Genomic DNA, 26,563 nt, shown 5'->3' with positions numbered 1-26,563 from the left:
TGGAACAGATGCTTCTTGCTCTGCGGTTTGGTTTTGGTACATGAACCCGCACAATACAAGATTTTAAACCTCCAAAGGCATTTCTGAAAAACAGGATTGTGGAGCCGTAATAGCTGCTGTGAGAAAAAAAAAAAAAAAAAAAACTGGTGCTGCAAACGGTGGCCTACTTTCTCGTCTTCTCAAAGTGTTGACCCACTGTTAAAAAACATTCTTGCAATTATATTTTAAAGGCTTGGTGTACTCTCCGAAATGTCAACCTACTCATGAAACAACTTGAAAGAAGATTGATAAAATAGTGACAACTTTTGCTGAATAATTGCTACTTGCATTGCAATATATTTGAAGAAGCTAAGCTGGGGAATAAAAGCAAATAGGAATGTTGTCAGATTTAGCATAGAAAATTGAGAGACAACATAGAAATTAAATGTACTGAGACATCGCTGTTCAGCGTTGGCTTCTGCTTCAGATCAGATTGGAAGGAACCCATGTATCTGAGAGCAGCAGAGAAAAACAAAGATTGTCACAAGAGCATCAGAAGATGGTCCTCGGAACACGGCAACCTGTTTCATTATGTAACCACCTTTTAACCACCTCAGTGTTGGCGGTGGTGAGAGAACAGCCGTGCCTCTGCTGATACATTTTACTGTGTCAAAATTAGCTCTTTTAAATCAGCGTCTAATTTGGTGTATTTTTGCAAGGTTTCATTTTCTATAAATAATGCATGGCGAGCAACATTACAGCATCTATTCTACGCATGTAGCTGTTCAAATGAATACCAAGTACGTTTGTCTTTGTTGTCCTGCAGGATCACAACATTTTCATCATTTCACAGATGCGATGTGATTTTCCACTCCAGCGTCTGATGCATTAACACTTTGCCGTTTTGAAGAGCACATTGTTGTGTGGGTTGCCTTGATGCTCTAAATGTAGTCAAGATGACAGCCGTTGCATTTACCTTGATGTTTACCGCTTTGAACTACTTGGCACGGGCCACGTCTTGGCTGGGTTTCACATGAGCCCCATTTGAACGAGCTCATCTGGGGGAAATAGCTAAAATCACACACTACACACACACACAAGTGTAAGCTAGTAGACACACACTTGCCTCCTTCTGATGGAGCTGCGAGGCTTGGCCATGCAGGTGAAGCCCAAACATAGTATTTATTTTCTCCAGTGAACATAACAGCATCTAATCATGTTTAAATGAGGCTGAAGGGCCCTTTTTAGAGACAAGTGCAAAGCTAGTGTTGCATTCAGTTGTAGTCAGTATTACTGAAACATATATGACTATCCTCTACCCCATATTCAAGAGTCAGTAAAACGTTCTTTTTTTTTTCCCACCGAGGCAGGTGTGTTTAAAATATGAGCTCTATGTAGAATAAAAAAAAAACAATTCCTATGTAGTGTCATGCAATGTATAATGAATAGGTGTTATGAATATTTTGAGGTTAATCGGGCTGCATTTCTGCTGCAGTTTGCATGCATTATTTTTGCTGCATGTTTTGCTGGCTGTAGCTTGCCATGAATAGTTTGTTGTTACAAGGTATAAAATTAAATTAATTAAATTAATACAGGAAATACAATTAGTCTGGGACATTGAAATTGTGTACCCTCATTTCATCCAGTCAAATGCTGTAATATACCCAAACCGTAATTCCATGTGTTTGTTCTGTACTCTTTTTCTGATGTTATTTCATGGCACTGTGTACTGTATTGTGTAACTTGATTGTCCCTGTGTTAGTTCCACTCGCACTTACATGAAATCCTCTGAAATATTGTTGAAAAATGTCTAATTGATGTTTTATATTTGCTTAAAAACAACACATGATTCATTTTATTTTGAATGAATGAATAATAATCCCACATCAAACATACTTTCAACAAGAACTCTTTCTTCATCAACTTGAGCTGAGGTATCAAAAAGGAGCAGAGAGAAGAACAGTTCTTACCACTTCTGCCCCTTTTTTGTATTTTCTGTTCCCAAACAGGTCTAGGTGTCCTTTATTGCAGTTCATTTTGATTTCCAGAGTCCCAGTAAACTTGAAGTGTAGATTGATGGATACAGTAATAGCACCAATGCTAATGTGTATGAGTCATATATCTATTTTACCGTGTTGTTGCTCTTCCTTGACTATTTGTTTTACTTCAGATTCTGAACTCTCAATTCATATTCCTCATTAGAATGAAACCATCTGAAACATTTAATATGCCTTAACTAGCTAGTCACAATGCACAATCACACATTCAAAATCCTAATAAACCAAAGTATCAAAACGTTAAAAGTCGCTTCCTAATTCAAGTTCTAAACATGCTTTTCAACAAATGTATTTAGCGCAGACAAAGTGCCATATTGACCTCCTCATCAGCTATTGCCCTGCATTCAGACTAAGTTGGCTTAGTTGTGAAAAATAAAGCAAAATTCCACTTTTGAAATCACAAAACCCTTGAGTGTCTCACAGATTGTATATTTCAGTCTTTGTTGCAGAATGTGTCGAAAACCTCCCCAGATGGAGCACAACATTTCTACACTGATATTATTATGAATAATTTATTGCTTCCATTTCAGAGGAGCGGTTCAGAAACACCTTTTTTTGTGCGGCTCCACCTGTTTTCTAAGGATTGCAGGTACACTTTGCAGCTGTTCAGTTAAGCCCTGTGCTGGGCCACAAATGTTGTTAGCCTCTCTGTGATAGCATTTTAATATGATTGCCGAGTGGACGCTGGTAACTTCAATCCAGATCCTCCCCTCCGCAGGCTGCCCTTCTGTTTGTTTAGATATATTAGTTCAGGTGAAGGTTTCAGGTACTGCGATGTATGAGACTTGTCTTTTTTATGGTTCAAACTGTGTATATTCAAACAGCACACATTGTGTGAGCGCAGTTGTGAACAAACAGTGTGTAGGTGCAGGAAAACAAATATGCTATTGTCTTGTAATCCGTTTTCTCAAGTCGCTCATGTACACCAGCAGCAGTCGATGTGTCCACCCAGGTAACGCGTTGCGTCCTGACATTTGCTTAACATTCATCATCGCTCTGCGCCTGACACTGAGAGGAGCAGCACGCTTTCTTCTGTCGCTGTTTAAACAAGCTCACCGCCGTTTTTATTAAAAATGTGTCATGGAGGAAAATAGTGAAGCGAAGCAAGAGGAGCGATGATAAGACCCCCACAACTCCAACTGGCCCCTGGAAGTAGTAAGTACCGGAGCAACAAAGAGTTCTGACGGCGAGTATCACCGTTGACCATGTGGTTGACTGCAGGCTTGTGAGTCCGGGTGAAACGACGCGCATCGACAGTCCCCGGTGTGATAAGCATTAGCGACGGCCTTCGCTCTGAGGACGTGTGCAGAGTTGTGAAATTGTTGTGCTTGTTAGAAAAGTCTGAGCAAGAGTCCATTTGTCGGGTGAAAGTGCCAAAGTCGGGGGTTTCTGCAACACAGTCGTACATTTTCTTCCCTTTTTGCTTCGGCTCTTCTGTCGGGGGAATATTCTTGTCTGAATGGATTTAGATCCAGCTGACAGGTGGGTGACCATGCTGTCTTCCGTGGCTCTGCTCCAGTTCACTTGAGAACAGCGCAGCCATGATATGTATGGAGTCTTTCCAGTAATGTAAACCACTATCTGGCAGTCACATAAATATCTCCCAGCATGCACCACTCATCTCGGTCCTAAATTAGCAGTGGCTCAAGCACAACAAGAAAACAACCAAGAAGTGTGATTTGAATGCATTGTGGTGCATTTTCCTGCCTTCTGGCAACCGGAGTGAAAATAGAATTGGAGTTGTGAAATATCCCTGATATGCTAGGATGCAGGTTTACAGCGGCGCACATCTAAACCCATTTATCATCCGTTTAGCAGTTTCTGCCTCACCAGGTGAACTGCTCAGCTCCAAGTCAACATTATTGTATTGTCTCTCTGCTTCAGGCTGGACATGTGGTAGTTTTAACAATCCATGATCTGACATGATGTGTCCATTTTATATTTGCTTTCCGGACCGAACCTGTTGTTCCTAAACATGACACTGGACACAAATAACGACACCAAACAATTCCAATACCCATCGAGAATCACATCTCTTCAAAAGGTTTCAGTCTGGCTGCAGGAAGGGTGATGCATATTAGATTCTGGTTCATCATGAGAAGCGCTGCACACAAGCTACCACACGACAGATGAACCAATACCACACACAACCCCTCAGAACCTAAAAGCTTCAGAGCCTTTCATCCTTATGTTTGGTGAATTTACCATGGCCTCAAAGCAAACTTTAAAAAGGAAGTGGTTTTTAGGAAGCTTTGCTTTTATTGATCCAATTGACCCAGTTCATCTGAAGAGCTGTGTCATCAATGGAGTTGACGTCCCAAAATACTTGTGCTCTTCTGACGCCTATACAAGTAACGTCTGACTTACGACCTGCTCGACTCACGTCCACTCGTACTTCCGTTCATTACCAGCAAATGCTTTTTATTCTTCATTCAATGTCTGGCACTGCAGCACGGCAACGTGTACGACAGTTACGGCAGCACAGTCTCCCAGCATCTCACTCTCACACAGCGATCTACCACTACAGTAGTACCTATAACCCTAAGTCAGATGTTATTTGTATATATTGCCGTCACATACCACATATCTTAGCACCTCACGTGACTGTCCAGCCCAGTAGGAAAAAAAGTGCTCAGGTGAAGACGAATGGTGGCGCTCCTTCAGGTTCTTTAGATAGATTAGGGGAAATGAATTACCATAAATAAACTGCTTTATCGTGTGTGTTACCGCCATATCAGCATGCCATTCATCATTATAAAATACAAATATGCAGTCTGTTCAGTCAGACTATAGTTTGCCCTAAAAGGGTCACAGAAAGGTCACTTTCAACAGCGCCAAAAGTACTCATTACAAACAGTTAATAAGCAGTACATTATCTTATTAATAGTTAAAATGTGCTCCTCATTCTAAAGTAAGTACTCCTCTAACTACACATTTTATTGAGAGTGTAGTGTTTTGTGATCTTCACTACATCTTTGGACGCTAGAGTTCGTCTGATGATTGTTAATATGTGACGCCTCTGGAGTAAAAACATGTTGGTATCCAACATCTTGTTGTTTCAGTCTCGCCGCGGACCTCATGAACTGAGCTAAAGACGGAGCACTGCCTTTTGGTTTAGCTCTATCGACACCACGACAGGCCCTGATGTCTGATGATGCTGCACCAGTACATGGGTCATTCTCCCTCACAACATTGCCATTCGCCATGTTTATTGTTTACTTCATCCAAGGCAACCTGCCTGTTACAGGCATGGTGAATCTGGCATGCTGAGGAGTGAGTAAGACATAGTTCCAATTTGTTTGCTTTGGCAGTGGTTATTGCTGCGTAATTTAAAATAATTAAAAAGGTATATTATAAAGGGCAAAAAAATCATCGTGTTCTATGCAGTGGTGCAAGGAATTTTATCATTAGTGTTGTGGGGCTAAGGCCAACCACCAAACTTGATTTGTCTCGGAAATAAGCCGATTGGTCTTGAGAGAATTTTGCCTTCAGCAGAAGTCATGTACCCCTTTGTTGTTTGTGGTGGGGATCTTTTCAAAACATCAGCAGTAATGTTTTTTTTTTTTTTTTATTTTGAAGGAACAGAGCGCTGGGGTTCCAGTTTACATGTACACATTTGCAAATTGGTCCAAGTTCTCATTAGACATTTTTGCTTCCAACGTGGAAGGCACATGATCAGGGATGCACAGGCGTGGAATGTGATGTCTCCTTTAGAGATTGTTTGGGACATTCAGCATAGCTGGAGAGGGAAGTTGCGAAATTCCTGCGTGCATCCTGGTAACACATGCTTGGTTAAAAATGAATGTGTGTTATTTGCTAGACTGTCGTGTTTATTTGTCTCGCATGTGGAGCCACTGCTGAGAGCGCGAGGAGTCTTTTACTAATGAACTAAATCCAAGGTTGCCACTGCAGGTATACAGGGTTGTGCCGCCATCGATCTCCAGAAAAGTGTGGGAGCTCTTAATTTAGAAAATGCGACGAAATCATCCGTTCTGGTCTGACTTTGTTCGGTTAGGGATTTGGGTCCCTGAGGGCCGCCCGGCTGGCTCTTTGGTTTGAAGGAAGGAAGGGTGGCGTCCGACGCGGCCGCGGACTCAGGCTGGACAGCGAGCTGCTTTTTGTTCTCGCCTTCACATTGCCAACTCCAGCTGTCACACAGACGGACAATGGAGAAGGAGAGGGTGGGGGGGGGCACTCTGAATGGAAAAAATAAACTGGAGAGCCTCGCTTCACACCCCCTCCCCCCTACCCCAAGACTCGTCATCTGCATTTGACAGGACCCCTGTTCTCCTCTCTTCACCGCCCCTTTTCTTTTTCTTACTCCCTTTCTTCGCCTGTAATCCTCCTTTCTCTCTCTCTCTCTCTCTCTCTCTCTCTCTCTCTTCCTGCTAAGTGCAGCTGTTGCTCTCCATTGGACCTCATTTTTCCTTCTGATTGCTAATTAGGATAGTATTTTTAGATAGTTTTATCTGTAAAACGTGTTAAACTAAGCAATTTTCCCTCCTTCAGCCCATTGAAGGGAAAAGAGAAAAGATTTATCCAATTACAGGCGATTTGGTTTGGGGCCGGGCATCTTTCAGACTGCAGCAAATCTCCCATGCATCATTCATATAGTTTACAACTACAGTGTAGCGCGGCAGCCTTCCATTGTAGTTCTCACTTCAGCGCTGAATGCGAGACTTTAAAGAAAAGACTCCATCTCTCCCTCATTCTGCTCACATTGCTGAATCCCTGGGAGTGGGCGCTGAGGAAGAGAAGAGCCTGAGAAAACAGCAATTCACACAGCAAACACAGAGACCCCTAGTAGCTCAACAAATGAGTGACTAGCCCTATGTCCATTCACATCGCCCCTCGGCCCACAAGCCTATTAGCCAGGCATCTCTCCTTGAACATTCACTGTCGACAACATGTGGAGGCATCGCTATAGCAACCAGTGGATGTGACATGTGCAACGGACGGGGGGACTCCTGAGCTGCTGAATATAAGGAGGGGCTCAGCCTTAACTAAACGATGGCAGAAAAAAAAAACCCAACCCCACCACCTTCCCGTCTCTTTTCATCGGCACAGAGGCGCTGAAAGGACTCACTAGTGGGGCTTCTGCACATTCTTCTGTGGCTCGGAAAATCAGGCGGGCATGTCCCACATTCTTCTCCCTTTTCTTGCTGTCTCTCCCCCTTTTTCCCCTTTTTTCTTCATCTTCGTGTTGAAGCCGCAGTCTTTTGTTGATGCTTAGGGGGAACGCATGAGAGCCTCATAGGGGAACTTTTTTTTTTTAAGAGAAGCGGACGCACAGACCATCCTCCGGAGCTGCTACTGAGCGTCAGTGGTTCGAAATGCTCTCTGGAATACGAGACACACGCTCTTTTGCTCACTGCGACATGGATTTAGGTAATTATCTGCTTTTAATACCCGTTTATCGCCCTGGTTTTCATCCTCAAGCTTAAAATGCTGAAGGAGCGCTCGGAACTTGCATTATTTTTGTGTGTGTTGTAGCTGCAAAATTGTTTGTTTTTTTTAGTATTATTTGTCTGCAGATAAATTCTAAATTCTAAAGAGGTGATTTAAAAAAAAAGGGGCTTAAACATGAATGAAGAAGGAGCGTGTTCGCTGTGGACACATCTGGATGTAGGAGGGGTAAAAGTTTCCGAGAGGATTCTGGCTGCTGATGCTGCCTCCAAAACTGCATCCAACCCTGCTCCAGTTGAATCGTTTAAATAATCTTTACAGAGTTGGAACAGATCAAGAGGATGGATAGCGATAAACTGGGTCGCCTTTCGACTGAACCGTCTTTGTAACGTGTTCATGCTGCATTTTCTCGACTTGAATGTGTCTTATTCTACATTTTTTTTATCAGCACAGTGTCATCATTTGTCTACACTTGAATTGTGTTGGTTTAAAAGTAAGAGAGGTTTGTGTTAAGATTTTTTCAGACATAATAAATAACAATTGAATTATTTTATATTTGTTTTCCAAATGCATTTTTTTTAAACAGAACACAGAGCAGCATGCAGCGAGCTACTGTTTGTGTGTTCGCGGGGATATTTCTTGTATACCTCTCAAATGCATTGTGCTGTGTGTGAAAGGCTCACCGGCCGCCCCTACAGCACCTCTCCGCTTGACCTTCCCTCATATCATTTGAATAATCCAGAGTACCGAAATCCATCTGCCCCTCTCATCTCCCCCTTTTTAGATTTTCTTATTCCTCCCACTGAGTCACAGTGAATAGACGAGAGGAGCAGAGGTCTATCTGAGGCTCAATTTTGAATTCCCTTCATTTCTGTGTATTCTGGTTTTTATTTTGTTTATCATCCACGCAGAAGTATTTAATCATTAGCAATCACGTTTTTCAATACTAAAGAACATTTCTGTCACTGTATCAAGGATTTTACTGGAATTGAGCCCAACAAAAGTAAATATACTTTAGATCGCTTCATAATGTCTGTCATTAGAGGGGTTTTACACGTTTATTTCTTGCCTTTTCATCTCTAGAAATTATGAAAAATATTGTATGTAAAGCCATCAGAGTCGTCGTCATAAATTGACATTGTCTGATGGGTTTTATATTTGTCGCATTATTTTTTTTAAACTGCGTTTTCTTTTCCAGTTCTACAAAGTAGAACAGGTGCTACCCCCCATTATTAATGTGATTGATAAACCCCAAATTTACCTTGAGTGAGGGCAATAATGCACGAGCTGATTTGTTTGTGCAGAGCATATTTGGGGCAAGGAAAAGGTAGAAAGGCGCAGCAAGGCAGCACCTTGGGCTTGTTGATGCTTGAAACATCAGTGTAGCAGGTTGGAGCCAGTTTGTCCGACCGAGGCTTTTTGGTTTCTGAACCTCAATCTCTGCTCTTCCCGCGGCTTTCCTATGAAATATGCAGACTCTCAGGACATTTGCTATTCTGAACAAGCGGAATAAGAAATCCCAGTGGCGTTATTGCCATTGGAGAGTTCATTAGATGGCTGAAGAACATTGGCGAGTCACTGGATGGCAGCCATCTCCCCTCTCCTTCAGCATCTATATACTCTTCAAATCCCCTCTTGTTGTTTTCCAACCTCTTCAAAGCTGATTGAAGCTCGACTCCCAGCGATGGCAATCACCACAAACCCTCGCCAGGCCTCAACACGCTCATCCAGAAGGAGCACTGGCCGCTTAAACATCAGCAATTACCAGCCACAAGGTCAAAGCGCATCCTTCTGCGGTCGGAGGTGAAGTGTCTTGTTTTGAAAAAAGCCATAACAAGATGTGGCCGTCCATAAGACGTCCCATTACAGCCCCCCGGCTAAATGTCAGGGCCCTGCCATTTTTAATGCCTTATTTTATTATTTCCAGACTTGATTTGATTCACGTCCACCATCAATCTCTCCGGTACAACATGCCGGCAATTAGGTGCCTCCTGATGCCTTTTGTGCAGCCCTTATTGATATTGCCCTTTTACAGATGTATGGCTGTTGGCGAGCGTGTTTGCTGCTCCGTCTGTGGTGTAATCTCCTTGAATTTAATGAAGTTAGCAAGAAAATCTTTAGTGCGCAGGTTTCATTAATTGCCCAGCCAAGTTATCTGGGTTTTCATGGTAGTGTGTTGCATCAATGAGGCCCAGTGGGAGTTGATCAGCACCAACTGAACCTGCACTCATCTCATACGTGATATTGCAGAACATTAGAAGATGAGCGTCTCAGTTTATGATGTCGATGTTGATTGATCTCACCTCCTAGCGCTGCAATAGGTGCTGAAACTATATTAAAACTAGCAACAGTTATATATATATATATATATATATATGCACATACATACCAGAGTAGATATATATATAAAGGTTGCCTCTTATTCACTGTAACTGATATTATAGTACTATACGGGTAGTATAGTATGTATTTTAAAGGTGGTAACAGGCATTTATATATGGCTGCTCATTTTAAAGGCACACATTGATTTTCGAGTTGTTACGATGCAAATTTTCATTGACTTCTAAAAGTATTTGGATAATAAACACATATTTAGACACAATGTTATTTAAATGGTGAAATATTCTGACCGTTTTTGTTTGGCTTGTCTTACTAATGCAGGTTTATAAATGTCTTGTTTCTGTCTGTGATATAGCTGGTGAACTGTGCTGTCCTGTCAAGTTAAATTGCGATCTCATGATCTGTACAAGTCAGTGGAATGTGTTGTAAACCCAGATTAGTTGTGTTTGCATCGGCCACTTCAACTATGCTAGCGTGTGTCAAAAGCACCGGAAATTGAGAATAACCGTTTTTTTAGTTGAACTAAAGGACTTGAATGAAAAGGTATTATATGTGTGGCGAATTTTAACAACCATGTTAAAGAGTTTTGTAAATGTAGTCATACATTTATAGATTTACAGTACATGATGTGAGTATGTTCAAACCACTTTTTTTCCCCCCATTATTTCCCACCAATAAATTATGAAAATCTTTGAGTTATATAATAATAATAATAATAATAATAATCATCATCATCATCATCATCATCATAATAATAATAATGTGTTACTGTTATAAGAATTATTGTCATTTTTTTTCACCTGGACTTTCTCATCTTTGTTAACTGCACACACTCTGACAAGCTGTAACAGTGACATTGTTTCCCCAGCTTTTAAGGAAATAACGCCACTCATGTCTACGAGGTGTTGAGGTCATTTTGGCTTGCTGTTATTATACTGCTTATGCAGCAGGTTATGTTTGGTTTTGACTCTAACCCCATTCTAAAGCTTTGCTAATCGCAAACATGGTATAGCAGCACATTATAAAACCATCCTTTTCCACAGATGTTTTATTCATGGCTGTGTAAAGGGCCGGTCTGAGACGCCTTTCTCTCCAGGCCTACGATTCTTTGGCTGTGTGATTTGGGCCGGCGCCTAATCCGACCAAACTCAGGACCAGAGGAGCTAATTAAGCACAGGCTTTTAGTCAGCCAGTCTCCTGCAGCTGTAGAGAGCCAGGCTGAATCACACCAGCACTAAATGGTATTGTGAAATATCTATGGTAGAACACAGTGTGAAGTGGACGGAGGAGGCAATGACAGCGCACTGAATGCACATTATCAGAACCGGCGCTGGTGCGGGCTAATGAGCGTGGTCCGTCGGACAATGGTGCTGGAGAGGAAGGTTGGAGGAAGCTGTCAGTCAAACACAACCTATGCTGCTCTGACGCTCTGCTTGTCTGTATGTTTTCCAGAGAGGAAGTTTGACCCAAATCCCGGTGGTGAAGGAGACCCGGGTGGAGTCGGGCCAGTTCGTGCTTCTCTCCGTCCTGTGCATGCTTTTCATCCTCGTGGCTCTGGCCGTGTCTGCCGCTATCTTCTGCATCCGTCAGCGGTCACACCTGCACATGAAAGAGAAGCTGGCCAGTTTGGGAACTGACACCAGCACGGATGCCACTGCAACCTATCAGGTTAGACCATCCCACTTCAGCTTTAGCCTATCAGGAGCAGGCAAGGTCTGCCATTGGAGGAAAAGCCCAATGAAATTTTGCATTCCTCAGTCTCATAGTAAAATAAGCGGGCATTGCATTTACAAGAGGTAATAACGTTAAACATCATCCCAAAACTGCTTCTTTCTTTGTCTTTGTTTTTTACTTGAGTGAAAGTCATATGGAAAGTTGATTTGTAAAGACACTTTTGGGAAATTGTTACATCTAACAGTCAATAATTTAGAAGACCATAGTTGAAATAACACAGCGTTCAATGATGTTGATATTGTTTTACAGTAACAAGAATAGAAATATAGTAGTGATATGAAAAATAGCCCTTAAATTCAGTAGCCATTCGAACGTTACTCTGCTTCATCTAGTCACCTGATTTCTGAGTCTCACACCAAACAATGCTTTGAACTTCTTCTTTTAAACAAGGGAAACTCCACACTGCAACTCAATTCAGCACCAAATATGAAATGATGCTTTAAACTGGTTCAAAATAACGCCAGGCATGTTTTCTGCTTCTCATCATTTCTCACCCTTTTATTTTTGAACCATGCTCAGACAGTGCAAGTGTGTGAGTGAGTCCTTTTATTTTCATCATGTTTTATAAATATTATGGATCCATTTGCCCATCGACTCCTCAATGAGGTTATTCTAAATTTAATGATTCACCTCCCATCAACACATGTGTGTGTAAGAGATGGGGAGCAGGCCGCCACTCTGACCTTATTCCCTGTGTTCCTCCAGGGCCACCGGCTGCCCCGGCCCATATTGATTTTCTGTGTTGGGGCTCAGCTGCGCCCAGCGTGGCTCTCAGAACAGATTTATCTGCATGTCGTGTTAACATTTTCAATATTTAATCAGGTTTTCGCAGAGCTGCAAAAGCTAAGGTGTTTCTACCTGCAACAAAATGGTACTGAAACGGTGACTATATTCCAACTAGTAAGATTTTTGTTGGTGGTTTGTTGCACTTAAATTCGGTAGGATGAGCCATGTTGAAAGTGCAATTCTGTTGTTTGCCAGCATGTTTGAATTGAAAATATCTGTTCAAATATTATATTAGAACCCCTACTTTTCATATTTATGTGTAGGTTTTTTGTGCTCAGATTATTTAGTGCCAAGGTAACTGTTAGCTTTCAGCTCACATTTTCCATGGTGGTGGTAAATAAGAAGTTGCGAAACCCTTGAACTATTCTATCAAATGAGCAGATCTCATGGCATCATAAAAGACCCTTCTGTGCTGGGGAGAAGACACCATTTCCTCTTGCTTTGTTTTCCTCGTATGAGGAGGTCAAAAGGGGGGTGGGTCAGCTATACACACGTAGCTCTGATGCTCCCTGCGCGCCCCTGCTGTGGTTCCTCTGCTCCTTTGCCGATGTACGATGACTTATGAGGTGAACGTGGATATTGCCCCAAGGCCACGGCCCAGGGCGCCACTCCATGGCTCTAATCATTAAAGTCAGACGGCAGGAAAGCTGCTTGGAGACGGGGGCTCAGAAGACCCTGCACCCCTGAGGGAAATATCACCATGATAGATCATGAGATTGTATAAGCTTTCACAAGACATTTTCCTCGGACGACTCTGCCACTCGCTGTTATTAATCGACTATGGAAATGAATGCAGTGAAAATGACTGGCTTTGTCTGCCAAACTGTCGAATAATGGTGCATGACCGCTGCGGCGGGACTATGAATATTTTTGTTGCAAAAATAAATAATGCAAAGCAGAGGTGTGGAAAAAGGTGTGGCTCTAGAACAGGAACAGATATGTCTCTGCGATAAATAGGAAAGTGGACTAGCATCAGCGCTTCTGCTGAATAGAAATAGAACAATGACGTCCTGCTCTGTGAGTGTGTTGCTTATTTGTGGGAACACTTCGTTTTAAATAAAGCTTGATTTGACTTTATTAGGGACAAAAAAAACAAATACAGCTTCTTTCAATTACATAAAATGTGATGAGTGAAAGATTATATTTTTGTGTTTCTAAATCAATAAATATAAATATAATAAATATATAAAAATGTGTCCTATTAACATTATTTATTGATGTTTCATACATCTTTATTTCAAACATTGAAAGTATGAATTACTTGATATATATTTAATATTTAATGTTTGGGGGAAAATGTGAATGTCAAAAAACATCCAGAGTAGTTTACATTCAGGATTTTACTATAGTGATGCTCTACTTCAGAGATTTTCTTTCCCCTTTCAAAAGTGATATTGGTTTGGTGAGTGTCTTACAAATGCGTAGCAACATGTGTTGGATGATTCTGTTCCACATGTTCCTCCAGGATACGTTCTGTGCTTCATAATTGGTTTAAGCTTTATAATCCCTGAGGATAAGCTATTCATCTGCAGAGGAAAAGTCAAACAACATTGTAGATTCTCCACAACGACAGACCTCACCAAAGAGGGAAAACTGCCATTGTGTTTCCAGCATAGATGACTCATCTCTTTCCTGCTATTCAAGGAGCTGTGTCGCCAGCGAATGGCGATCCGGACGTCGGAGCGCGTGGAGCGGCCAGAAACGTTGCGGCACTCCAGGCTGAACAGCGTGTCGTCCCAGTTCAGCGATGGTCCTGCTGCTAGCCCCTCGACCCGCAGCAGCACCTCCTCCTGGTGTGAGGAGCCAGTCCCGTCCAACATGGACATCTCCACTGGTCACATGATACTGGTGAGCATCGTTTTTCATCGATGTACGGTAGACATTTGTGCAGTCAGTAAATACTTTTGGCTTAAAAATCAGACTTAAGTCTATTAGCTATTTTGGCTAAATGTGATAGCACTCATAAAAACAGACGGCTTCTATGTATCGTATGCATTTTTAATACTTCCACATTGTTCAGATATGCTACACATCTAGCTAGCTAATTTTGCTTACAAGCACTAGCATTTTGGCTAGGTCAGTGCGACTGCTATTTTAGTATGCCAACAGTGTTGACTGCTACAGATTTAAAAGAGCTGTGCTATTGTTGTCCAATACACTATCAGGAGCATAAGAAAGTGAATTAAAAGCACATTTTGAGGAGATATTGTATTACTAATCTTTAACTGCGAGCAAAACACACTCAAGACAACATGTTTTGTAAATAATTTTGTGTCGCTTGAGCATGATCAGTTAACAATTCTAACAACAAAGATTTCTTTAAAACGCTCCACAATGCTGCCATCTTTCATATGTTCCCATATGTCATCACTGCTGTTGTTTTCATTTCCCTGTCTCCTGCCGCTATTTTTCTGTTGCTCTCGTCGAAACAAATTTGAATTGTTCTGCACAATGAGAGCTTTTTTTTTTTCTTTTTTTTTTTAGAGCATTGTTTTTTGGGTTTTTTTTTAAGTCACTGCATTCACACACTCACACATACACACGCAATGGATTGGTTTAATTTTGCACAACTTTGGCTTCATTCATTTAAGACAAGCTTGATAAAAGAGACGGATAGATGCCTCGCAGTGTTTCCATTAATGGCGAGTGCATTCATCACACTGCATGTCTAGCTTTTATATTGGGGGGACTATAATGAATGCGAGTGGATCTGAGTAATGCCTTGTGTCGATAGTAATAGATGGGTTTTGTTGCACTCGTCAAGGCTTGTTTGTGAGGCTTCTTTTGAAAACATTGACAATAGAGAAGCATTTAGCCCTGTAATAACAAAAGAGGTGATGTGACTCATTTCTCTGGGCTGTTATTAGCCTTGGTTGCCTCACGCCATCACAATGTGAAAAGGTAAAACACACAGGGTCCTTAACCTGCCTCTTCATGGTGTGATTGACATGGAGATGTCCTATAGGGGCTCTTCTTTAAAATTCCGTTGCCATCTCACATGAAACCAAGTGTGAGATTACCTTGTTATCGCTGATCTCAGACCTATATTTTCCCATCTCATCCCCCCGTTTGCTCTTAGGAGCACACACTGTGTGGTGAAGGATGATGAATACCCTGCTTTTGGAAACACACTCGGTTTGAGACCCACCACTGCTCTCCCTCTCTAACCCACAGAAACACAATAGGCATTGTATAAACACTGACTTGATACACCGTCATTACGAAACACCGTTCGTTATGACGTCCAATTTCTTAAGCACATTCAATCTCTTTTGCTGAGTCATCTGATGAAAAATACCGTAGTGCTCTTGAAAAATATTGACTGACCCTATTTTAAGGCGAATCATGTTGCTGCAATCCTTTCATAACCATGGACAGCTCCTCTAAACATTCCCATGGCCTGGTTTCTCAAGACTAGAGCAGGTGGGGCTAGATCGTGCTAAAGCCATCGAAGAGGCTCAAACCAACTCTGCAAAAAACACATCTAACATTCTGAGAAATACGGTAACTCAAGGCTGTTGTTATGATTTGTTTTTCATGAACTATGAACAATACTAACGCATGGTAATTGGGTGAACATTTGCGGGGAAACTCAAACAGCATGGAAAAACACATAAGTTCTTCAACACGCCCTGCCTTCAATAGCTTTGAAACATCTGATTGTTTTTCACCGTTGATTTGACAGTAGCATAAACAAAACCAGTCAGTTAGTGAGCGTCTTGTCGAGTCATTTTAGCATCTTTTATTTCTCCCCAAAGTCCTGCTTGGTCATTAGGGGTCTTATTCATTCAGCTCTCCCTACATTATCACCATAAGGAGAAACGGTAATTATTATATAGCTGGAGGCTCCGTCTATTAATGTCGAGCAGTCAATGGTAATTTTTTTAGGTGTGCATACAGATTCGGGCGAAGGTGAAGGCAGAGGGGGAAATAAAATTATGCATTGAATATGTTTATTCCAGCTAGAACGCTGCAATTTTTTTTGATCAGTTTGCTCCTTTTATTGTAATTGGTATTAAGCACACTTTTATATCGTCATTCACCTCTTGTGGCTCTTTATCGTATCATCCGACTCCTTGAACAAACCTTTCCTGGCATTTATATGACAGCAAGGCTCGACAGTAGCGTGTTACCTGTTGTGTCTGGATCCTTCATCCCGATTTCACCCGCACCAGCTCTGCAGAGGCGACTGCTTAGGGGGGATTAGACATTGTTTCCCTGACACCCCCACCTCCCATCCAAACCCTCTGATTGGCAGGCATAATCCCTTCATTCACTAAACCTTCGTTACCCTGCCTCTGGAAGACGCCACGCTCCACTGCCTCCCCTCCAGAAACGGGAGGGCTTGATAAGAGGCTGCTGGCTGCATTGCATTAGGGAGAGAGAAAAAATGAATTTTGATGCAATCGATTCGGAGCATGGTTTGAATGGAATGGGGTGCAATTTAGGGTGGACACATGAAGTACATGGAGATGTAACATGGGTGAAGAGAGGTAGAGAAGACGCAGGTGCCACAGTCGCCACGGTGCGAGCTGTTATCAGGTGCACACATTGTTCTGGCTGCTGTCACTAAGGGATTTAAAAGAGTTGAGATGTGTCCTCTGGTCTTATAAACCAGCTTGAAGTATAAAGCCACATGAAGCCACGTACAAAAGTGTGACATGAAAGTCCTTAGTTTGAATCCACCTTGGTGCAATTTCGTTGTTTTGATATTTATTCTATGCAATTTAACTCATTTGAGGTGAAAGTTTGACCGTCTGTGTTGACGTTAATGGACTTGCCCCATTGTTATCGTGTCTCCCACCCAAAGTCAATAGGATTGACTCCAATGATCTATAACCATAGCTAGAATATGCATTTTTTGATTTTCTGCCACAGCACTCCTCTATAATTAAGCATTGTTGTTTTTTCTGCCTCGTGTACTGAATCGACAACTTGTTCCTTCGTGTCACATACAGGACCTGATCGACTCGAGCTATTTTCTTGTACAGAAATGCGGATTATCATTCAGACCCTGACTGATGCAGTTTATGATTAGCGTATATCCTCCACTAGCAGTTTACAAAAATAGAAAGTGTGAAATTAATAGTTTCCCCAGATATATGTCGCTCGTTCATCAGAAAGGTGTCAAAGTCGTAACAAGGATGTGGCATTATTAACATAAATTCCACCGGTAGAGGTTCAAATGCAGCTGCTCTCTGGCTTCAGTGATTCACACAGAACTCTGTGTGCTCCCAAATTACGCAGCTGCTCATTTTGTGCCCAAATAAGTGGCACCCCAAACAATAAAATTTGATTTCTTTTCTCGCTCCATTGGAAGTATTCTCTTGCTCAGGCTGTCTGCCCTGCAGGTGTCTGAATCCATGCGTGTGATCACACACATTATTATCCATCACTACGTTAATGTAGTGATTGAGACTTTGCTCCAGAGAACTTGGATTTTTTTTTTTTTTCATTCCGGTACGAGTACAAGAACAACAATAGCTGAACTCAGAAAGCCTGGAATAAAACCCAGCACATCTGGGTATCACTTCCATTGTATTAGCCGTCTGATCCCTGACATCAGTTTATGGGGCTCTAATCTTCTGCTGCACACAATAGAGGACTAAACCATTCAGCTCTGTTGGGAGGGGATGCTATGATATCGCACAGAAGACAAACCACCGCGCTCGCTGCAGAAGAATGCTAGCTACAGCCTCTAAGCTCCCAAAGACTTGCCCTGTTTTGGAGGGACAACACAAACACACACTGTTCGCCATCCCCTTCTCTCTTTCCATCTTTGTCTGTATGGCGGATTCAATTTTGTCTTTTCCAAGCAGAAGCTTAAAGGCGGGCTGTCTTATCAGCAGCTGCGCAACCAGCGAGGACCAAGATTGAGTATTTTCAAACCACAAAGACCTTTTACAGGTCTTAACTGTTGATTCTCACCTACACATTGTCCACTGGAACAAATATTGCAACATGTTTTTGGACTCAGGGTCTGTAAACAGAAGCGTAATTATACGTTGATAAATAAATAGATATTTTATTGACATAATTGAAGTTTTTCAACAATTTTGCTCTGTTACGTGAAAGAAACTGCAACCTCTTTACCATAACACAATTACACAACAAAATTCAGAACAAAAAGAGTGTCTTTTTTCCTAGTCAAGACGCAGCTGTTCACAGTGCTAAGGCTGTATTTATGCAGTATTATGATATACACGTCATAAAAAGAAGCTTCAATTGAAAGTCTCAGACATGGCAGTCTGATACACTGTAGGTGTGTTTCTTGTGATGGTTCAGGCACCTAGGACCTGATAACTCAGAGCCCATCCAGGCAATTCAGCGACCAACTCGTCGTTCCAAAGTTAGCATGGATTTGTTCTGCTTCGTCCTCCATTTTGTATTCACAGCAACATGATCGCACCAACAGTAGACCAACAACCTTTTATCTCTTTTCTAACATGACCTTGTGGTCGGTCTGTTCCTTTTATTTTTTTCGTCCCTACAGTCCTACATGGAGGACCACTTGAAGAACAAGAACCGTCTGGAGCGGGAGTGGGAGGCTCTTTGCTCGTATCAGGCTGAACCCAGTGGCTGCAGAGTGGGTCGCAGCGATCCGAACCACAAGAAGAACCGCTCTGATTCAGTAGTCGTGTGTGAGTACTTTTGAATATTTCTTCATTCCTGGATCCAAATGGCAATCTAGCACAAAACATACCTTAATTCAGATCAATCTTAATCCAAATCCACCCATAACTTTCCGAGTTATTTTGAACAGAGACAGACAGACAGATTGATGCTGTTGAAAACAAAACCTTGTGGCTGAGGTAATGAATTCAGAACAAATCTTGATCTCTTCAAATGTAGATGTGTTGGCGCTTGAGCATGAGCAAAGAACAGTTCTAATGTGACTGACAACACATAGTCAATGCCTTAGTGGACTATATTGATGTTGGGAAAGTGGGCATCAGTGTCCTATGCAGACCTTCTGGGTTATGTGTTGATGCATTAGGCTTTCAACTGAAGCACATTCCGCCTTCTGCAGCATAGCCTGACACTGTGGGTGTCGCTGAGCCTAAAAGAAAGTCTGAGGTCAGGCTTAGGGTTAGCCATGGGATGGGGCTTCTTTCACTCTATAGGCGGCTTGCTATATGAAGCCCCTCAAATGACGTATAGATGGCCTTTATTAGTCCAACAGTGGGGAAATTCAACAGTCACAGTGACTTTGGAGGCATCAACAGTAAGTGGGAGAGCGACATAAGGGAATATGTATAGCAGCTGACATCCAATGTAGTTGAGTGAAGAGAGCTTCCGATCGTCTCCTGCATACGTTCCAGTGCTCCCTGTGTGGAACATTACATAAAAGTTACCAAAGTCCACTTTCCCCACGTCAATATAGTAGGATGCCATGGGAGTGATTCATTTGCTTTCTATTAACATTGAAACTGAGCTTGCTGTGAGAGGTTGGCACCATTACATGCAGTTAACAGTAGAACTGCTAAGCACACAACGATGTGTCACTGGATTTGGCTCTTATTGTTGGTGAAGAACACTGAGTCGGTCTGAAGCTTCAATTGTGATTTTTATTCACGATATCCCAACTACCAAACACATTTGGAACTAGGGTTTTGAACTGGGAAGGCTTGTCAACAAGATAGTGGGTTCTCTATGATGTAAACATATACTTGAATGCACATAGAAAGACTTTGCAAAAAGTTGTGTCAAAATGATGTACATGTATTTGGAACACTTGGAACATTTTTCTGACATTCGTTTCATCAGGACTCCAATTTTTTTTTCGTGACAATTAAATTTCAAATTCGAGTCTCTCACTGTGAAATTTGAAGCGCATTACGGTTGACTGCCAGGCAATTGCCAGCCATATATACCCAGCAGTACAAACGTTAGGTAGTAACTGAGCTCCTGATGCAATCTGGCATGACTGAGGACTAAAAACGCCAACCTTCTTTTTTCATATTTCACATCTGCCACTGAGGTCTGCTCACTGAGCTGATGGATTGTTTCATGTTTGGTCTGTATCTTAAGAGGGAAAAATAAGATTATCCCCTTCAAATCGCGCGGCAGGACAGGCAAGACATGCTTCTCGCTAAAGTTCCAGCAAACCTCAAAAGTAAAATCAGTTTCAGACAAGATTTCTTTAAGTTCAGAGCTTTATGATTATTTCACAAAGGAGAATCCTCAGTGAAGGTGAAGAGAGCCTGCGCTTCAGAATAAATGTGTGTGATGAAAGTCTGATGAAATTTCAGTCCTCCTCGCAAAGTTCCATATTCATCACTTTCTGCTGCAAACTCTGTTGTTATTGTTGCAGTGTGAAACAAAATTGATGAATTATGCATGTGTGTTTCAGATGATCATTCCAGGATCACCTTGAAAGCGGAGAACAACCATGGTAACGCAGATTACATCAATGCCAGCCCAATAGTGAGTATTGTTTATTCATCATTGCTGTGCTCCGACGAGTGTCTTGTTTTCTGAGGGCTTTTTGCACCAGCAGGTCCTGTTGCCTTTGTGTTTTCGCTTTGAGGTAAAAATATGTTTCAAAGGGCTATCGATTTACGTGCATTGATCTTTTTCAACTTTGTTCTCCGTGATGGGAGGCCCTGTGAGTAGTTGCTGTTATTTACCACCAGTCCACCAAAATCTCACTTGAGACACTGTGGCTCAACAATTCTGACTTGATGAACTTTAAACAACACGTAACTTGTCAGAGTTTGCTATCCTGTAACCTTTGAGCTTTTTTCCATTTCATTATTTTTTACTTTCTTGGTAGGATAATGCGCTTCTTTGTTTGTTTTGTTTTGTTTTTGCCAGTTTTTGTTTGGAGCAATACAAACATGTAAGTCAACAGACTACACTGGTGTAACTTTTGTCTTTTATCATCACACAAAAAATGTCCTATAATGTTGAACAGAGTCGACAATAACACAACAGTGAAATCCAAAAAAGTGTTCAGCAATAACTTCAGCACAAGTATGTGGAACCAAAACGTGGGTGGTGACCAGCAAGATCAACAGTTTATTAAGACACATAAAAATAATGCACACACAGAAGTCATACCAGGAACAGAATGCTCAGTGGGATAAAACACGTTGGCAGAAACAGTGGTGAAAAGACAAACACAGAAGAATTGGTGGCCAACATTCATGCATGAGTATGAGAGAAATTAAACGGAGAGGCTCGTAGTAGTCAATACACACCTACTGCAGAAGGTGAAGACAACCAAGTCAAACAGAAGGTGCATGGGTGTACAGGTACACACTCACAAAATACATTGTAAAGGTCAAGAGTGGCTAAGTACCAGCATGGAAGCATTGGCAACTTTAGCTACCAAATTTAGCTATCAGCTGAATTTAGGTTTATATATTTTGCGGATGGTTTTACTGGCTCTTATGTTGTCAATGGTTTACTTAATTTTTCACTTATTTCTCTAGCGCTTGCAGTTTTGCTGTGTCTGAAGTTGCGTGTAATGTTGCTCTTTACTTGGTCATTTGGTAGGTTGTATCTCCAGTTTCTTTTTCTTCTTCGGGAGTTTACTCATGTCTCTCTGTGCTTTTATGCATTTTTCCTCTGCACACTTCAGTAAAAACCACAGCACCACTGCAGAAACGCCACAAACCAAATTGACTGCAGGCTTTGGAAAAGCCAAAGCAAATGTGTTACCACCCTCTGTGATAAGTAGGCTATGCACCGTCACCACAAATCACAGCAGTGGAGTCTGGAAACTTTACAAAAAAGGTAGCTTTTCCGCAGCATCCACCCTTGGCATCGAGACACGTAGGCGTGATGCTTGCTGACTTTCCCCATGCAGACGTATGAAGTGTCTTCTCTTTAGTTTCCCCTTTGTCTTTTCTTAATTGCCCCAAAACTGGGTGTTCGTCCCATTTCTGTTCTTCATTAAGAAGTTCCTTTGCTTCATTGTGTCGTCTTGTGTTTTCATGTATTGACTGAATTAAGACTTCTCCTTTTGTGTCTCTTCTTTCTAGTGTCTGTTTTGAACCTACCAAGGCTTTGTGCGCTCAGTTTATTGCAATTCATTTGAATTGTATGACAAATGTGTGGCAGAAGTCGCCATCATGCTGGTTTTCTTCTTGTTAGATTGGCTTGTTATAAATATTATGTAAATATGGATCATAAGCAGGGGTGTCCAACTCAAGGGCTGGGGGCCAAATTCAGTGGCCCATTTCAAATTGTTTAATAAACACAACTTAACCTTGACCTAGACACCCCTGAAGAATGGCCTTTGCGAGGAAAAGCCTTTGTTAGGACATTAATATAATAGCATATTCATTTATTTTGTGTCAAGTAAATACATTCTGTTTATATTCTCCAATCGCCTGCACAGATATTTAGTGAAACTCCTAGATTTTTCCTAATCCTGGCTTGTGATTCCACAGCATCAAAAGTTCCTATACTTCAGTTGAAACTGTAAAACTCTGCCTTTGTGTGTCTGTGACACCTATTCATAATCTTGACAGCTCTTTGTAGCATGCAGAATAATAACTACACAAACATATTTGTGTAGGGGCCTCATTGTTGGTTAGTTTTGAAATTATTTCCCTCAAAAAACTGAGACGGGCCTGATTTCCCTCGAGGGTTCAGAAAAGGGATTTCATCAGAGAGAGCAGGAAACTATGCATTTCAAATTCAGTGCCAAGATTTTGGCGGTGATAGATAGATGAGGGGGGTTGGCACATACAGCTGCGCTAAAAGCTTATTACTCCCAAGAAACAAACAATGGAGGCGTTTAAACAGTCTGTTTCGGATTTTAATTGTCTCTAATGGCATATTAATGGAGGGGTGTTTTAAAGTGGTTATTTTAAAGTGGCAGAGTTTTGATTTTGACTCACTCCGGCTTAAGATAATCTCCTAAAAAGCTGTAGATATACCTAAAGAAATCGGGGAAGTAAAGTGTGAGATAAAGGAGCAGGACTAGCTGGGGGTTGAAGGTGGCAGTGGTGAGCAGATAAAGGACAGTCATTACAGCACAAATAGGACCTCTGGCTGAGTCAAGCAAAACTGTGATAATAACGTCAGGCAATGCTGCTGCTGCTCTTCCTCCTCATTAGCTCTGGGGCGGTGACCTGCCAGTAAATAATCTGTAGCTTCTTTTCCTACAATTCTTGGCCAAAGACAGAAAGCTGATAGAACATGGAAGGCGTCATCCAGCAGAGGGAGAGGTCCAGGCCTGTGGGCTATTTATCTGTCATAGTCCATGACATGATCCTAAGAGAGAACGCATGTGTGACTGTATTATTCAGGTAGTTCTTGCAGTTGCACTTCATTAGATTTATTCTTCATTTCAGTTTCTTCCCATGTATTGAATATAAATTTGACCTTTTTGTTATGTTACCTCATTTCTTTCCTAACTTTGGGTGTGATTTATTGCACTAAATTCCAAACAGAGTTTGTGCCATAAAACCATACCTTCTTTTTTTTTTACATCTCTTTTAAACATATTTTCCGTATTATAAATGTTTTTGTGAATATGTATGTATGTATAAGAATGAGAATTAAATAGTGCACATCTGTTATTTTACATGTAATATAATGTAAACAATGGAATACATGAACAACAATATTTTCAAATGATTCCCTGACAATATTATTTTTTGTAATATATATTGTTTTTTGTATATGTTGTAGAATCATTTCCCACTCTGATATAGATAATGCAGCAGATGTGGCCAGTCAACACTTTGTGATATTGTATATATATATATATATATATATATATATATATATATATATATATATATATATATATATATATATATGTATGTAATGTTATTTTTCCCATTATCTTCCATCTCAGACAGTCTGGCGCTGAGTTCTCCAGGTTTCTTTCTGATATAAATGTGGCAACAAATGTTCCACAGTGAGATGTTGAAAGTCAAGCTTCTTTTAGGAAGAGAAGCTAGTTCACTGCAAGCTGACAAACTTCAAACCAAAGACAACTTATTTGTTTCTTTTTTCTGTCTCCCCCCCATTGTCTTCTCACAATGGTGTGGTGAGGACAGAGGAAACGCAGGACTGGTCTTTCATGTGTGTACTTAAGTATTCATGAAGGAACGTCAGCACGCTGCTACAGCATGTCTGTGTCCTTGAGATTGGCAACACACACTGGCTGTACGTGCAGCCAGCCCGGCCTCTCATCTCGGTGTGAGTCTCCTTTTTCTAGTGAAAACTCTGTGAGGGGTTTTTTAATCTCTGAATCTGCTCGTGTTCTTGGACTCTTAGAGTAATTTTAAATACTTAACCATTAATCTATTGTTAGAGTTAAATTTCCTGTCAATAATTTTCGATTTAAGGGATGTATTTGCTGTAGATAAGATAGATAAATAGAGTTAGTAGTTTTGAAATTAGTATTCGATTAAACTGCCTTTATTCTTCCTGGTGTTGAAGTAAAGATTTTTAATTATTACATTAGTTTTTTGTTTTTTTTTCTTCTCATGATGAGTGAACGTCGTCCCTTTTCTCCTTCTTAATGCAAGAGAGAAAAGATAAAGAGGAGAAGCGAGCCAAAAATTAATTACAATTGTTCGGAAAGATGATATTAAAAGACGGGTCTGTATTTGTGCAATGAAGTCTGTTTTTTGGCAGCCAGGTGGAAAAAAAATAATTCTGCGGTTGAGGATATTCAAATGCGAGTTGCTGCTAGTCATTAAATGTGTTATGGAAATATTGACGCCGCTGAGAATTGCTCAGTAATTATTTTGCTTTTAAGGTTCAATACCGAAATCCAAGGGGCAGAATGAACCAGTCTATCTATTAAAAAGCCTCCCTGCCTCAGAAGAGACTCGCTGTTATCGTCTTTTTATTAAATTAGAAAGAAGTACAGTTGTCATAAGACGTATAAAACAATTGTTATTTATGCCAAGAAGTGTCATGACAGCTTACATTTTCAAAGCATGCGGTGGGTTGTACTCATTGTTTTTGCCATCTTTGCCATTTTGCCATAGACCGTTCAGAATGTAAGTTATTCTTCACTTGGTCCCACATTGAAACAAAGTTTTATTTTTTATTATTTTTATTTTATTCTAATGAGTCACTTTTGAAGTTGAGGTAGACTTAGCTGAACCCGATGTACAGTACTGGACTCCTGACAACATCAAGTCTCAGTCAGCAGCAGTTGCCCTGTGGCTATTCTGATTTACTCTGTGCTGAAGTGAACCATTCTGTCCGGTGAACTGTGGTAGTTACTTGAATGTGAGCGTCAACTTCCCTGCCAACAGTAGAGCAGCATGATGTGGAGCTCACACCATGTCAAAATAGCATCCTGAGTATTTAAAATTGTTTCATATATTAAGCTTCAATCCAAAATTTGATACTAGTCTTGTCACTGATTTTGAATTGCATCATAAATTCCTTGGTGTTTAGAAGCCAGAATGCTGAGCTCCGCCTTGAGTGTCACTTGTAATCTGAGAAGGTTGAAAATACTTTTGTACTCTCTGATATTTTAGCGCTTGTGTCAACGCCTTACAATTAGCTTATCCCAACTCCACTGCAGCTTTCAACAAGCGACGCTGCTGCACGAACAACAATTGTCAAATCCATTAAATGAAGAAAGAAAACCAATCCATCATCTGTCCTTTAACACTCAAATGGTGTCACGGAGGCTTGGATAAATATGCAACAGCTTCTCTCCCTGCCAAGTACGTCAACACCTTCTTACCGATTCATGTCACACTCGTGGGTGTGCATAAAAATTCACTCAATCAAATGTGATCATTGATTTTCAGCAGCACAGCCAACACCTACTCAATCAAGTCTCAATCACATCCTTCAACTCGAGTCCCCCGGTGCCACCTCGACATCCTTCACACGCCTCCGGGCTTCAAGTCCTATACAAACTCCTGCTTCATGCAGCGACACGTTGAAACATGGAAGAGAATGAGCAGAAGGACATTTCGCTCTGGCCACAGTTCCCTTGTTATCGAAATCGCCATTGGATCTTTTCAAAGCTTTCTCCACTCTCGATCCAATGTTGTTGTTTTTTTTTTTTGTTTGTTTTTTAAAGGGCATCTTTATGAGGAATGAAAAACACCCAATTTTTCCTGTTTATTTAAATTTAAGATCACAGATAAAAGGTCTCGAGATTCTTCATCAAGAAACAATTTCAAAAACAAGAAAAATGAAAGGCGGCATTCAACTCATGTCCTTGAATTTTGAATGCAACCTCTCCTGGGGCTCGTGTGACATTCACAGATTACTGGCAATTAGTATGAACTTCCCCGTGTATAATCAGGTTTATTAGC

General features: G+C 41.1%; 1 protein-coding gene across 1 annotated transcript in view; it reads left to right on the top strand.

Moving 5' to 3' along the window:
* ptprn2 (protein tyrosine phosphatase receptor type N2) overlaps positions 1–26,563 on the top strand; it is a 138,816-nt gene that overhangs the window by 97,336 nt on the left and 14,917 nt on the right. Inside the window, exons 12-15 of the mRNA XM_053859271.1 lie at positions 11,235–11,450; positions 13,947–14,150; positions 18,796–18,943; positions 20,656–20,729. Of these exons, the coding sequence (XP_053715246.1) occupies positions 11,235–11,450; positions 13,947–14,150; positions 18,796–18,943; positions 20,656–20,729 (642 nt within the window). The remainder of the gene's footprint in view (positions 1–11,234; positions 11,451–13,946; positions 14,151–18,795; positions 18,944–20,655; positions 20,730–26,563) is intronic.

Source organism: Synchiropus splendidus, chromosome 3, assembly GCF_027744825.2.
Source record: "Synchiropus splendidus isolate RoL2022-P1 chromosome 3, RoL_Sspl_1.0, whole genome shotgun sequence".
Classification (NCBI taxonomy): Eukaryota; Metazoa; Chordata; class Actinopteri; order Syngnathiformes; family Callionymidae; genus Synchiropus; species Synchiropus splendidus.
This window is presented reverse-complemented; position numbering and strand designations above follow the sequence as displayed.